Source organism: Sus scrofa, chromosome 3 (genome assembly GCF_054392235.1).
Source record: "Sus scrofa isolate SSC_HxYL_T2T_F1_AM1 chromosome 3, Sscrofa_HxYL_maternal_Yorkshire_Landrace_v2.0, whole genome shotgun sequence".
NCBI lineage: Eukaryota > Metazoa > Chordata > Mammalia > Artiodactyla > Suidae > Sus > Sus scrofa.
In genome coordinates this window covers 109,963,710-109,977,642 of record NC_139385.1, presented here as the reverse complement: position 1 = coordinate 109,977,642, position 13,933 = coordinate 109,963,710, and the positions used below count along the sequence as shown (strand labels likewise).

Here is a 13,933-nt window from a genome sequence, read left to right as displayed (position 1 = left end):
CGCCCTGCTGCGAGCACTTATTTGCATCCAAGTGTTTGCCCCGAGACTGGGGCTCACGTGCTCGAGGTCACACAGTCTGGGGCTCTGCAGGGACCCAAGCGGGGAGGAAGCCCCGTCTCGGGTGGGCAGGTGCCTGGGTACGCTGGCTGAGGCGGTAGGCGCTCTGGAGAGGCTGAGCCCTTGCCGCCACCACAACTCTCTCATAGCCCCTGGACCTCATTTGCGGGTGCAGGCCTCGGCTTGGGCCAGGACCCCTTCCCTAGGGTCCGTCTCTTGCAGCAAGGTTCCCAAGCCGCCCCCTCCCCAATTCCCTGCTGGCCCCACAGCGCTCCGGCCTCCCCGGGCCCAGCCATCCGGCCTTGCTAGCCCGGCGCTGGGGGCGGGCACCTGCCCCCACCCCTCAGCGTCCCCTCCCCTTCACTTCCCCCTCCCCTTGTTCCCTCCCTCCCCTCCCCCCCGCGGTGAGGCGGCGGCGGCGGCGGCGGCGGCGGCGGCCGAGGCTGAGGCGGCGGCGGCGGCAGCGGCGGGCGGGGCTCGACTCGGGCTCCGCGGGCGGGCGGGCGGACATGGCGGCCAACATGTACCGGGTCGGAGGTAGGAAGGCTCGGCCCGACCCGGCCCGTCTGGGAGCGGGCTCCGGGAGTGGGGGGGTCGGGGCGAGGTCATCCTCATCACTGGGAGTCACGGGCGCCCGGACGGAGGGTGCAGGGGGCGGGGGTCCGTAGAGGGGGCCGGGCTGCCCACCCCCGCCACCCTCCTCTCCCCCTCCCCCGCTTCGTGGCCCGCGAGGGACCAGGCCCACCCACACCCTCGCACCCCGCCCAGGGTTTTAGGGCCAGGCCTGTACTTGGGGGTATGAATTATCAGACGTCCCCCCCCACCCCATGAAACCCCCTTGGGGGTAGGGGCCGTCGAGCCCCCTAAGAGGGTGGTCTTTCCCCGCGTGGCTTTTAGGCAGTGGGAGTTTGGAGAGGGTGGGGGGACATCCCCCCTCCTCCAGCCCTCCCCTTCATTGGGGGTGTGGGTGGGGGCAATGGGGGCCCAGCCAGGGGCACAGCTGGATAGGCCTGTTTGCGGGGACAGGGCCCCGCACCTCCCTTCGTCATTCTCCCTTCCGTTTCTCATCCCCCAAGAAAGGGGCTTAGAGAGGCCAGGGCACCGCAGGCAGGGGTGGGGAGTTGAGCTCTGCCTGGACGTTTGCTCTGCTGTCTGCCTCCTTCCCAGCCTTCTGCAGGAGAGAGAAATAAGGTCAAACAAACTTTCTCCCTACTCACGACGCCCTCCTCCCTCCTTCCTGGTAAAATAATAATTCAGATAAGTGGCGTGTTTGTGTGTGAGCCTTGCTCTTCTCTGCTCATTAGCCGAGCTCCTTGATGGATGGTGGAATGGTGGTGGGAATGGCCTGGCTAAATGAGGCCACTTTGCAGAATAGAGAAGGGAAAGAGGCACTAAGATAGATAATAGCAATGCAGCCCAGCCTCTCAAATAAACACACAGTGGGAAGTTTCCAGTGAGCCTATTAGATGAGAGGAAAAGCCCATTGGGAAATTTTTATCCTTTTTGTTGAAAGGCTGCAGCAATTTCTTTATAAGACCCTAATTGGATCAGAATTAAATATGGTAGTATGGTATTAAAAAGACTGATATCACCTCCGGAGATCTCTGCCTCTCAAAAAGTGACCCCTCTCCTTTTTCCTCCCTCATTTTCCTAGGTAGAGTTGTAAAAAAGTTTGTCAGTGTGCTTCTCTGCTCTGCTCACCTGTTTTCTTCTTTTTTTTTTAAGTTGGTGATTGAAATGTACTTTGGGCTGCTAAGCCTTTCAAGACGCTCTGAATTTGTCTTAGGTCAATAGTTTTATGTGAGAAGCATACTCCAGGGCAGATTGGATTGGAGTGAAAAAAATGTGGAAGCAGTTATAGTATGAAAGACACATGTTTAGTTATCGCTAACTACTCAATGATAAGAGGTGTCTTTTTGCTTATTATTAAAGAAATGACACGTGTAGGACAAAAGTCTAGGAGAACTTGAATAAAACGTTAATTTAAATGAAAATACCAGGAAAATAAGGGCCTTTGAATGGTAGGCACATGAGAGAATATTTTAAGTCTGCTTTTAGAATTACAGGAGTGCTTCATTTTGAATGTGAATTATCTAATATAAAAAGTCATAGATTGACAAATGTGAACTTTCTGTTGAAAACATTAAGCTCTTTACTTCTTTTAATTACAGATTATGTCTACTTTGAGAATTCCTCCAGCAATCCATACCTCATCAGAAGGATAGAAGAACTCAACAAGGTATATACTGAGTGTTCTTGATTCTAATATTAAGAAATATTTTTTTTCATTGGAAGATAGTTGCGTAAAGGGCATAAGAGGTGATTTTACTTTCAATCCCAGACTCTTTGAAAATAGAGATTTCAAATTAGAGAGTTATGCAGGATTCTGAATATTCTTTGCTTTTTATAATTATGTCCGCTATCAAACGTCGGTACTGAGTATGTAATATCTGCAGATTTCTTCAAATTGCTTGGAGCTTTTCAGAGCAGGTCACTGCTGTAACTCAGTCCCTTTTTATACTGGACTCATAATTTGTGTTTCTCCCTTTTTAGTGAATTAAGTTTTTCCTCTTTCAGCTTTAGAGGAAGGAGTTAGGCAATATAATACTGAAAGAAATTTATAAAATTCTAAACTGGGCTAACTAATAAGAACACAGTTTTGGTATAATGTAAAGTGGCTTTTTGCACCTTACGCCCAAGTAAATAAAACTTTTACATTAAGGTTTGTCCCTGATCATAGGTGTCCAGGACATCAGAAGCATTATGACTGTTGGCAGTAGCTGAACTTTTACAATGGAGACACTCAAACAGTCATAAACAACATGGACCATAGAATTCTGATGGTTCAGAGTGTTTGTGCAGCTAGTGAGAATTCATATTGTTAAAATGTTTGGGACTGTCTAGTTAATACTTTTCCCCCAAAAACACCATCTGGAGGAGTTCCCTGGTGATGTAGCAGATTGGGGATCCTGCATTGTCATTGCTGTGGCTAAGATCACTGGTGCAGCTTGGGTTCTACCCCTGGTCTGGGAAATTTTGTATGCTGCAGGTGCAGCCAAAAAAAAAAAAAAAGCCAACCCCTAAACAAACAAAAATCACCATCTGGAGACTGAGTCCCAGGAAGCCAGTTCTGGCCAAAGGCATGCCTGGCTTATGAGCCTCCAGATCTTGATTTGCTTTTGGGGATACCCTGGGGACCTTGCATTTGAAAAACTTCCGTGGTGTTTGAGACCACTACGAGGTGAAGAGAATGGTTTTAGGATTAGATTGATCTGAGGCTGGGAACTGTTGAGGTGTTCTGATGTGCTTCTCTTTTATGTTATTGATGTAAAGTATAAGAATTTAGGCAGCTCCTAACAGATAACAGTATCATTTTAGAGTTTAAAGGGAAATATTGGCCTATGAGACTTGTATTTTGTGTGTGTGTGTGTGTGTGTGTGTGTGTGTGTTTTTATGGCCGCACTTGTGGCTTATGGAGGTTCCCAGGCTAGGGGTCTAATCGGAGCTGTTGCCGCCAGCCTATGCCAGAGCCACAGCTATGCCAGATACAAGCCGTGTCTTCGACCTACAACAGAGCTCACGGCAATGACAGATCCTTAACCCACTGAGCGAGGCCAGGGATCAAACCCTCAATCTCATGATTCCTAGTCAGATTCGTTTCCACTGTGCCGGGATGGGAACTTCTATTCTCTGGCGGCTCTCTGCTTTGTTCATTGGGCTCTAAGTGCAGTAAAGTCTTTCTTGGCTCTTTATCACAGGTACCCACCGTAGGACTGTGTAATTGTTTCCAATCACCCATACCTTGCTTTTTTTTCCATATCATTTATCACCTTCAAATATACATAATGTATTTACAGGCATACTTCAGAGATACGGGTTCAGTTCAGACCATTGCAATAAAGCACATATTCCAGTAAAGCTGGTCACATGAATTTCTTAGTTTCGCAGTGCATATGAAAGTTATATTTGTTCCCATACTGTAGTCGATTAAGCATTATGTCTAAAAAAAGATATACATGCCTAATTAAAAATACTTTATTGCTAAAAAAATGCTAACCATCATCTGAACCTTCAGCGAGTTGTAACACAGCATCGTATATCACTGATCACAGGTCACCATAACAAATACTTGTTTTTTGTTTTTTTTGGCTTTTGGTTTTTTTTTGGCTGCACCCACTGCATGCGGATATTCCTGGACCAGGGGTCGAAGCCATGCCACAGCAGTAACAACAGTGGATCCTTAACTGCTAGGCTATCAGGGAACTCCCAGGAAATAAAATAATAATGAAAAAGTTTGAAATATTGTGAAATTTACCAAAATGTAGTAGACACAAAGTGAGCAAATGCTGTTGGAATAATGGCACCCATAGACTTGCTTGACCCAGGGTTGTCATAAACCTTCATTTTCTAAAAAAAACTGCAGTATCTGTGAAGTGCAGTGAACCAAAGTGCAATATAATGAAGTGTGTCTGTATTTTCATTGCCTCTTTTCCCAAACTAGAGTTTAAGCTATGTGTGTAGTGATCTTTTCTGTTCACTAATGCATCTCAAGTGCCTTAGAATAGTGACTGCCACACAGTGAAGGCATTCAGTAAATATTTGTTGAATTAATGAATTTCTCAGGTACCTGATGTTAAAACTTGTACATGGCTTTACTCTTTACAAAGTACTTTGGTTCAGTCATCTTACAAATATTTCTAAGGATCTGCTTGCCATCTGCCAGGTAATTTTAGATATGCACTTTTAGGAATTGAAGGATGAACAAAATTAGATCTAGTAGTGGGGGAGACGCATATCAACCAAATAATCGTACGAGCAAAAGGTAAATTGTTTCTTTGGAGTTCCTGTCATGGCTCAGTGGTTAATGAACCCAACTAGCATCTGTGAGGACAGGGGTTGGATCCCTGGCCTTGCTCAGTGGGTGAAGAATCTGGTGGTGCCAGGAGCTGTGGTGTAGGTTGCAGACGTGGCTCGGATCTTATGTTGCTGTGGCTGTAGACCAGAGGCCACAGTTCTCATTGGACCCCTAGCCTGGGAACCTCCATATGCCGCAAGCGCAGCCCTAGAAAGACCAATAAGTAAATAAAAAAAGAAAAGAAAATTGCATATGTGCTAAGTTTATAAATGTCAGAGCATGGTATTCTGGAAGGGTATAACCTGGGGATTCCCATTTGTTATCTCTTTTTTTTTTTTTTTTTTGTCTTTTTGCTATTTCTTGGGCCACTCCCGCGGCATATGGAGGTCCTCAGGCTAGGGGTCGAATCGGAGCTGTAGTCTCCGGCCTACGCCAGAGCCACAGCAACGTGGGATCCGAGCCGCGTCTGCAACCTACACCACAGCTCACAGCAACGCCGGATCATTAACCCACTGAGCAAGCGCAGGGACCGAACCCACAACCTCATGGTTCCTAGTCAGATTCGTTAACCACTGCGCCACACACTGCGCCACGATGGGAACTCCTGACACTCTTTTATCATTGTATTACCATTCACTTCAAAAGTTCCTCACCTTCCCTAGATCCTCCCCTTCTCCCTGCCCCTCTGCTTTCAGCAAAGAGTCATTAATAAACAGTCCTTAAGTGACTAGGGATGACTGAACTGTGAGAGAGGAGATTCTCTGTAATTTCAGGGAATGGCAGTTTGAATGGATGGAGTATTGGTAAAAAGGAACTGTGATTGACTAATCAGTACTATGTATTTTCATGGGACCTTTCTTTCTGAAGGGATGTGAAAGACATTTTATTTTTGTTTTTTTGGCCACACCTGCAGATATGGAAGTTCCCAGGCCAGAGATAGAACCTGCACCACAGCAGGGTCCCGAGTCATTGCAGTGATAATGCCAAATCCTTAACTCATTATGCCACAGGGGAACTTTAAGAGATCTCTCTCTCTCTCTCTCTTTTTTTTTTTTTAATGGCCAGCCATGGGGGATATAAAAGTTCTTGGGCCAGGGATTGAATCCAGGCCATAGCTGTGGCAATCCTGGATCCTTTAACCCACTGCACTGGGCCAGGGATTGAATCCGTGCTTCCACAGTGACCCAAGCCACTGCAGTTGATTCTTAACCCACTGTGCCATGGCAGGAATGACGAGAGATCTCATTGTATTTATTTATTTATGGCCACACCTGCGGCATGTGGAAGTTTACATGTGGGATTGAATCAGAGCTGAAGCTGAGGCCTAATCCACAGCCACAGCAACATCAGATCCAAGCCGCATCTGCGACCTGTGCTGCAGCTTGTGGCAGGCAATGTTGGATCCTTAACCCACTGAGTGAGGCTTGGGATTGGAAGTGCATCCTCAGAGACACTGTGTTGGGTCTTTAACTCACTGAGGCACAACGGGAACTCATTCTAAATAATTCATGAAACAAATATTTCTTGAGCACTTCCTGTATAACAGGCACTATGCTAGGCTCAGAGATACAGCAGTGACAAAATGGACATAGTCTCTGCCCACACGGAGTCTACATTCTCATGAGGGAGACACATGGAAGGTTAAGTTAACTGGTATAAAGAAAACAGTGATAGTGTTAACTTCTTGAAAGGAAATAAGCAAGAGCCTTGACATACAGAAAGAGTTCCCTTCGCTTGGATAGGGAGTGAGGGACTTTAAGGACATTGAAATTAAAGTTTGAAGGATGAAAAGGAGGGAGCCGGGGAAGAGGGGCCATGGAAGTTCCAGAAAGGCTCTGAGTGGGTCAGAGGTCAAGTTGGCTAAGTGGGGAAAGTTAACATGATTGGAAAATCTGAAGATTGAATTTAAGAGCCCTTCATATATTCGAATTGATAAGCCAAGAAAAGGGATATTAATCTATTTTATAAGTTTATGATTAGAAAATTGACTTTTACAGAATGATGGTGCTTTTTTTTTTTTTTTAAGATCCTATTTGAACTGTTACTTGCTCAGTTGGAAAGCAAGACTACTGTATTTCTTTTCCTTTATGTTTGCTTATTTTTTTTGCTTGTTGCTTTTAGGGCCATATGTGCAGCATGTGGAAGTTCTCAGGCTAGGGGTCAAATTGGAGCTGCAGCCACTGGCCTATGCTACAGCCACAACAACACAGGATCTGAGCTGCGTCTGTAACCTACACCACAGTTCCCGGCAGGACAGACCCTTAACCCACTAAGCGAGGCCAGGGATTGAACCTGCGTCCTCATGAATGCTAGTTGGGTTAATTATCACTGAGCCACAATGAGAACTCCTTCTTTTTTTTTAAGTGAAAAAATTTTTGCTCCTACTGTACGGCACAGGGAATTATGTCCAATCTCTTGGGGTAGAACATGATGGAAGATAGTATGACCCATCATATATGTAAGATTGGGTCACTGCTGTACAGCAAAAATTGACACACTGTAAATCAACTATAATTAAACGAATATGGAGCAAAAAAAATAAAGATAAATAAAGTTGCTTGAGCTAAAAATTTTTTTTCTATTAGTTTTTTCTCTTGAACTTTCTGCAAAACTAAATATATCGATGAACACAGTTCAACACTGTTTATCTTACATTCTCTCTTTTCCTCTCCCTAATTTGTGCTCTGACATAGTGAAGATGATCTTTTGGAGGAAGGATCTCTTGCTTGGGAACTTCTGCATGCTGAGAGTGTGGCAAAAAAAAAAAAAAAAAAGAAAACATTTTGCTAAGTTTTAGTCACTAAAATCGGTTGGGTGTTGCTCTTCTAAAGATTTAGCCTGCATGCATGTTGAAGGAAAGCTTTGTGTACATGATAATGAGGATAGAGTCTCAGGAAGTTTAGGAAAAAAATGTGGTTAAATTTAATATTATTCTCTCTTTTTTTTTGGCCTGTTATGTTGAGCACTTACTATGTCTTACATATTCTGTATGTCTTATTAGCCATCCAGTGTGCTCTGAGATTCATTGTAATGTTTTGGGTCTTTTTTATTTTTATTTTTTTTATTTGCTGGGGAGAGGGGAGCCACTAACTTTTTGAGCACCTAATCCTGTCCTCTACCTGCAAACTCTATTTCCACACATAATTTTGCACATAATTTGAGGAGACTCTTCAAAGCCCTTTTATGGATCCCAAATTAAGACCCCTCCTGACCTGAAGATCTGTTGGGAATAAGGACAGAAATTGGGATGATTCCTTTCTATTCTTTTGTTTGAGCAAACCATGGACTTTGCAAATGTAAAGTGGTTTGTTTTGTTTTTTGATAGTATACTTTCTAAGTCTGGGATGGAAATGAACGTGAGTATGAGGTTGACTAAACGCCCCTTATTGTTGGAGGATGTTTTACTAAACGTGTTTGACAGAATAGAGATTTAAGAGGCTGAAAGCTAAACGGAGAAAAGAACACAGGAAAGAACTTGCTGTTCATTGTAGGTTCTTCTCTACACCTCTCTCCACTTTCTCTACCTGTGGGTTTTGTTCAGGTCTTTCCTTTTTTCAGGCTACTTAGTCCTCCAGGCTTCATCTGTTGGACTCCTTCTTTACTAGCCAACTAGGGACCCTGCGTCCCCTTTCCTCCTTGAAGCTTTTTCTGCCCTTCCCCCAGCAGGTGGTACTTACTGCCTTCATGAGTGAGAAGGGAAAGGAAGGAGTAAAGGAAAATACTGCTGGGGATTTGTCAGGAATGTTTTACCTTTATGCTTCAGTTGCGGGGAATTGGTGAAGGTTTCCGGATGAGGGGTACGATTACAACTGGGCTTTGGAAGGTTGGAGAGTTGATGACACGTGAACATGCATCCTTGTTGGAGTGGGGGCTCCAGGAGGGCAGTGCTTTGCAGGTGCTGGAGCAAATAGAAAGAGTGCAAAAGAAATTTGGTGAGTTGAAAGAATACCCAGACTTTATATATATATACAAAACGTTTAACCTAGGTTTTAGAGCTGTGCTTCTTAAACTGTTCGTGGTGGAGAATTTTTAAGAATTTTCACTTAGACTGCTTTTGTAAAATTAAAAAGATAGTAGGAAAATGAAATTTAAAGCAGGATTAAGAGTTCTCCTGTGGCTCAGTGGGTTAAGGATCTGGTATTGTCACTGCTGTGGTGTGAATTGTATCCTTGGCGTGGGAACTTCTGCATGCCCCGGGTGTGGCCAAAAAAAAAAAAAAAGGAAAAAGTAGGATTATAAAAATACAAGCTCCGTTTTTCATTATTGGTTCAATAGACATAAAATTAACTCTCAAATACAATGACACTCGTTCTTTATTTCTGTACTCATTTCATTACACAGTAACAGGGTCCCAATTTCAGTAGCTCAGCTTTAGAGGAATGGTCTAGAGTGTGTGTGTGTGTGTGTGTGTAGTGAAAGAGGAATACTGTAGTTATAAGATACCTATTGGCTAAGTGTGTACGTGGTTCAGAAAAGAATATTTATTTATTTTAGGGCCACACTCACTCCATATGGAGGTTCCCAGGCTAGGGGTCTAATCAGAGCTACAGCTGCCAGCCTACGCCACAGCCACAGATCCAAGCTGCGTCTGCAACCTACATCACAGCTCACGGCTCCTTAACCCACTGAGTGAGGCCAGGAATCAAACCCACAACCTCATGATTCCTAGTTGGATTTGTTTTTGCTGTGCCACGATGGGAACTCCTTGCTGTTTGTTTTTAACATGCTTCTGTCTCAAGAAGGCAAAAATGATAAAGCACCAAGAGTTCCCTCATGGTGCAGTGGGTTAATGATACATTGTTGTCACTGCTGTGGCATGGGTTCCTTCCCTGGTCCAGGAACTCCCACATGCCCAGGATGTGACCCCCCCCAAAAAAGGTAAAGCACTGACAATTGAAGTCATTGACAGATTTTATTTACATGGAAATATTGGCCTATTCATATAGCAGAATGCTAGGTCATTACTGTAGGAGGATGTATTTGGTCACGATATTGTGAAATACAGAAGCACTTTGGTTAGGATTTAATATCATTTCATTTTTAAGGGGCAATATTTCTACAAGATTATTTCTCACTTTCAAATACTGCCGCTGAACTTCATGAAATTGACACGTTCATTGCAGCACATATATATTCTTATTTTTGTCTGAATATATCTGTAAGCCCAGAGAAATTATAAAATTTTTTTCTCAAATTTGTTTGAAATTGGAAATTACAATAGCATTTTATTGTAATCTGTGTATTTTTACAATGAATTTTGTAGTGAATGATTGATCTTGAAAGCTCTCAGAATTCATAAAGAATAGAGAGCAGGAGTTTGGGCCCCAGCTGCAGTAAATTACAACCTAACTGAATATTGATTGTATTCTAGACTGTAGTCAAAAAGAAATAAGAGCCTCAATGTTCACAACAACTCAAGATTTTAATACTTTCATATGTGAAGGTGAGCTAAGTACTACCAAGAATATTGACCATTATGGACTCATACTCCCTTGGGCTGAGAATGTCTTTCCAAGTTGTTTGGTCCACCCTGCGTGATGGCTGCGCTACACCTGCAGAGCTTTGCCACCAGTCAAATGTGGGGTGTTTAGGAGAGGGCTGGGTGATTTTGCACTTAGCCTGTGCTTCTGGGAGTGGGTTTGGAGGACATTTGTTTAACCATCTTATTTCATTTTATTTTATTTTTTTGTCTTTTTAGGTCTGAACCTATGGCATATGTTCCCATGCTAGGGATCAAATCAGAGCTACAGCTTCTGGCTACACCTGCACAGTCTCAGCAACGCTGGATCTGAGCTGTGTCTGTGATTTACACTGCAGCTCACAGTAATGCTAGATCCTTAGCCCATTGAGTGGGACCAGGGATCGAGCCCACATCCTCATGGATACTAGTCGGGTTCATTACCACTGAGCCACAATGGGAACTCCATTGTTTAACTATTTTACTTTGTGGCTTTTTAAAATTTGGGAATTGGTTTCTTAAGGTTAATCAGATTTAACTATGTCTGGCATTAGTCATTAAAGCTGTCTGATCACTTTAGTTTAATTGGTACTAGTGAGTTATTTTATGTTTGACATTTCAGTTTCCCTTGGAACCTTTACAAATGTTGCTTGTCCTTATTTTATTTTATTTTTTGTCTTTTTGCCTTTTCTAGGGCCGCTCCTACGGCAAATGGAAATTCTCAGGCTAGGAGTCTAATCAGAGCTGTAGCCGCTGGCCTCTACCAGGGCCATAGCAACGCGGGGTCCGAGCTGCATCTGCAACCTACACCACAGCTCACGGCAACGCCAGATCCTTAACCCACCGAGCAAGGCCAGTGGTCGAACCCACAACCTCATGGTTCCTAGTCGGATTCGTTAACCACTGCGCCACGATGGGAACTCTGCTTGTCCTTATTTGAATGTTTTAGCTCTCTGATTATCTTGGAGTTGTGGTTGGCACAGTGTAAATGAGAATGATCTTGTAATTGTGCTGTCTCTAGTTTTGTTTTTATAAACTATTTGAATCTAATGTTCAGTACAGATGACTTTTATTTTTCTTATTTCTTAGACTGCAACTGGCAACGTGGAAGCAAAAGTAGTGTGCTTTTATAGACGACGAGATATTTCCAACACGCTTATAATGCTTGCAGACAAGCATGCTAGTAAGTTAATTGTCTTTTTCTTGGAGAATTAAAACGTGTATTAAGTCTTTCATTTTCCATGATATGAGGAAAAGTATGTTTTGTTATCTCTAGCTTTTCGGTTTCCCATTTTCTTCTTAGTTTAGATGGGAGTAGGTTTTTGGGTGGTGCTTGGATTTAGTCTATGTATTTTTAGGATGCATCGTATACGTATTAATTAGTCAAAATGTTGAAATAGAAATCTTTGCAGATAGGCTTTAGCAGACAGACAGGGCAGTGTTTTGCCATCTGTCATTTTCCATGGTGGTTTGGAGGTTCGAATGTGAGGAATTTAGACTTCACTGGCTTTTCGGAGGAGTTTTTTTTTTTTTTTCTTCCTCCTCTCTAAAACAACTGGGTTATATTTATAGTTTCAAAATCCTGAGTATTTATTATATGTTTATAGTATATGGTATGTATGGAAAAAAATAAGTTTACCAGAGAAAGAAGTGGAAAGTGGTAGATATGGAAAATATCCTGTAGGTAGCAATTCTGAGTGTTTCTTTGTAGTTTAACCTTTAACATGTGCTCCCCCCCCACCCCCAGCAATAGTTTTGACATATTTTAGCCCTTTAGATTTTTTGTAAACAACAATCATAAAAGTGATTTAAATTTTAAGAAGGAGTATAAGTATTTTATTTTGAAAGCCATTTTCATCCTACAAAATAGGTAATGAGACTAGGACCATACATACGTATGTGTATTTTTCAGTTTAACATTGTGATGTGTCAAACTTTGCTCTTGGGGATCCTGAAGCTTTTGAAGTATTTTGATTATTGGGGAAGGGAGATTGTGGTGTGCACAGGAATGACTTTCTTGCTGTGTCACCAGTTTAACCAAGCAGATTGGTTGTCTCATAAGTTAAATTCCTGCTATATTTTCTGCTGTATTTCAGTGTTTTTCCATTTCTTGCTATTTTTTAGAGAAGATGTTAGTTATGATATGGGTTCTGTAATATTTACAAATTATATATTGATAGATTCAGGGCTATTGTATTTGTTCCTCATGTATGAGACGAAAATACTGCTTTTTAAAAAGACACTAGGAGTTCCCTTGTGGTGCAGGGGGTTAAGGATCCGGTGGTATCACTGCTGTGACTTGGCTCACTACTGTGGCTCAGGTTCAGTCCCGGGCCTGGGAACTTCCACATGCTGTGGGCATGGCCAAAAAATAAAAAATAAAATGGCTCACTAATCAGTTGTTTTAGCTAAAGCCAAAATCTATAAATTAAATGTGTTTTTAATGTATCAATGCAAAATTATTTGGGTTTTATTCACCATTTACAATGTAAACTGAAAAAGATAAAATGTCTCATTTATATTCATGTACTTTTGGATTTTATTTAGCTTCTAAAGTTGTTTTTGGAAAGGTAGTAGGGTGTGAAGATTGTTAGGGGTTCTGCTGACTGTTCATGGAGGGTCTCTTGGTGCTGGGTCTTTTAGGCTTGGAGATGTAGAAAATAAGTTTTGTTTTTTTTTTTTTCCATCTTTTGTCCTTCTTTTTTGTCTTTTGTCTTTTTGTCTTTTGTCATACGGGGGTTCCCAGGCTAGGGGTCAATTTGGAGCTGTAGCTGCGGGCCTACACCACAGCCACAGCAACTCGGATCTGAGCCGTGTCTGTGACCTACACCACAGCTCATAGCAATGCCAGATCCTTAACCCATTGAACAAAGCCAGGGATTGAACCTGCATCCTCATGGACCCTTGTCGGGTTTGTTAACCACTGAGCCATGATGGGAACTCCCAAAAATTAGTTTTTTCAGAAATAATTAGGCTCTCAGGATTGACTCATAAAAATGAAATTTTAAGAAACTTAAGAATCAATCAAATTCTATAATGACAGTCATGTACTTTAAAGAAGGACCTGGGGTCAAGTTCTGGTTGGTTACTTGCTGTTTGCCTTGGGAAAATTTCTTAACTTTTCATTCTTCTGCTTTCTCCTCATTTCTAAAATGAAGTTGAAAACAATTACCTTGTTTTGTTTTATATATATATATTTTACCACAAACAAACAAAAAAAAAATTGAGGGAAAAATTATGCCAGTATTGATGTGAGGATTAAATGACCTAAGGAATGGCTCATAATGGGTGCTTAATAAATGTCAGTTTTTCTGCCTCCTTATCCATTTGTAGATCATTGCTTTGGGTGGATTATTTCTGTCTACATTTACTGTTTTTCTTCCCCTAATTACTGATTTTTACTCTTAAAGGTAACTCTTTATCTGTGTATGATGGAGTTAGAGGTATCATCTGTGTTTCTGTTGGTATTGACTAAAATTTCAGGTGGGGAGAATAAAATTGCCTCAGTGATTCATGTTTTATAAAGAGGTTTTGGGAATTCTCTTGTGGCGTAGTGGTTTAAA

The 13,933-nt window shown here is 42.4% G+C and overlaps 1 protein-coding gene across 26 annotated transcripts in view; it reads left to right on the top strand.

Annotated features, from left to right (window-relative positions):
* Positions 1-13,933, top strand: part of MTA3 (metastasis associated 1 family member 3) — a 229,338-nt gene that overhangs the window by 46,738 nt on the left and 168,667 nt on the right. For 10 of the 26 annotated variants that reach the window (XR_014842080.1, XR_014842079.1, XM_085019429.1 and 7 more), the window contains exons 1-3: positions 537-594; positions 2,229-2,296; positions 11,460-11,553. Coding sequence is in view for 20 of the 26 variants with exons in the window: in XM_085019429.1 (XP_084875555.1) it covers positions 567-594; positions 2,229-2,296; positions 11,460-11,553 (190 nt within the window). In the remaining 6 variants the exon portion in view is untranslated. Of the gene's footprint in view, positions 1-536; positions 595-644; positions 1,298-2,228; positions 2,297-11,459; positions 11,554-13,933 lie in introns of those variants that run through there. The other 16 variants (XR_014842082.1, XR_014842081.1, XM_085019424.1 and 13 more) reach the window with 5 other exon arrangements.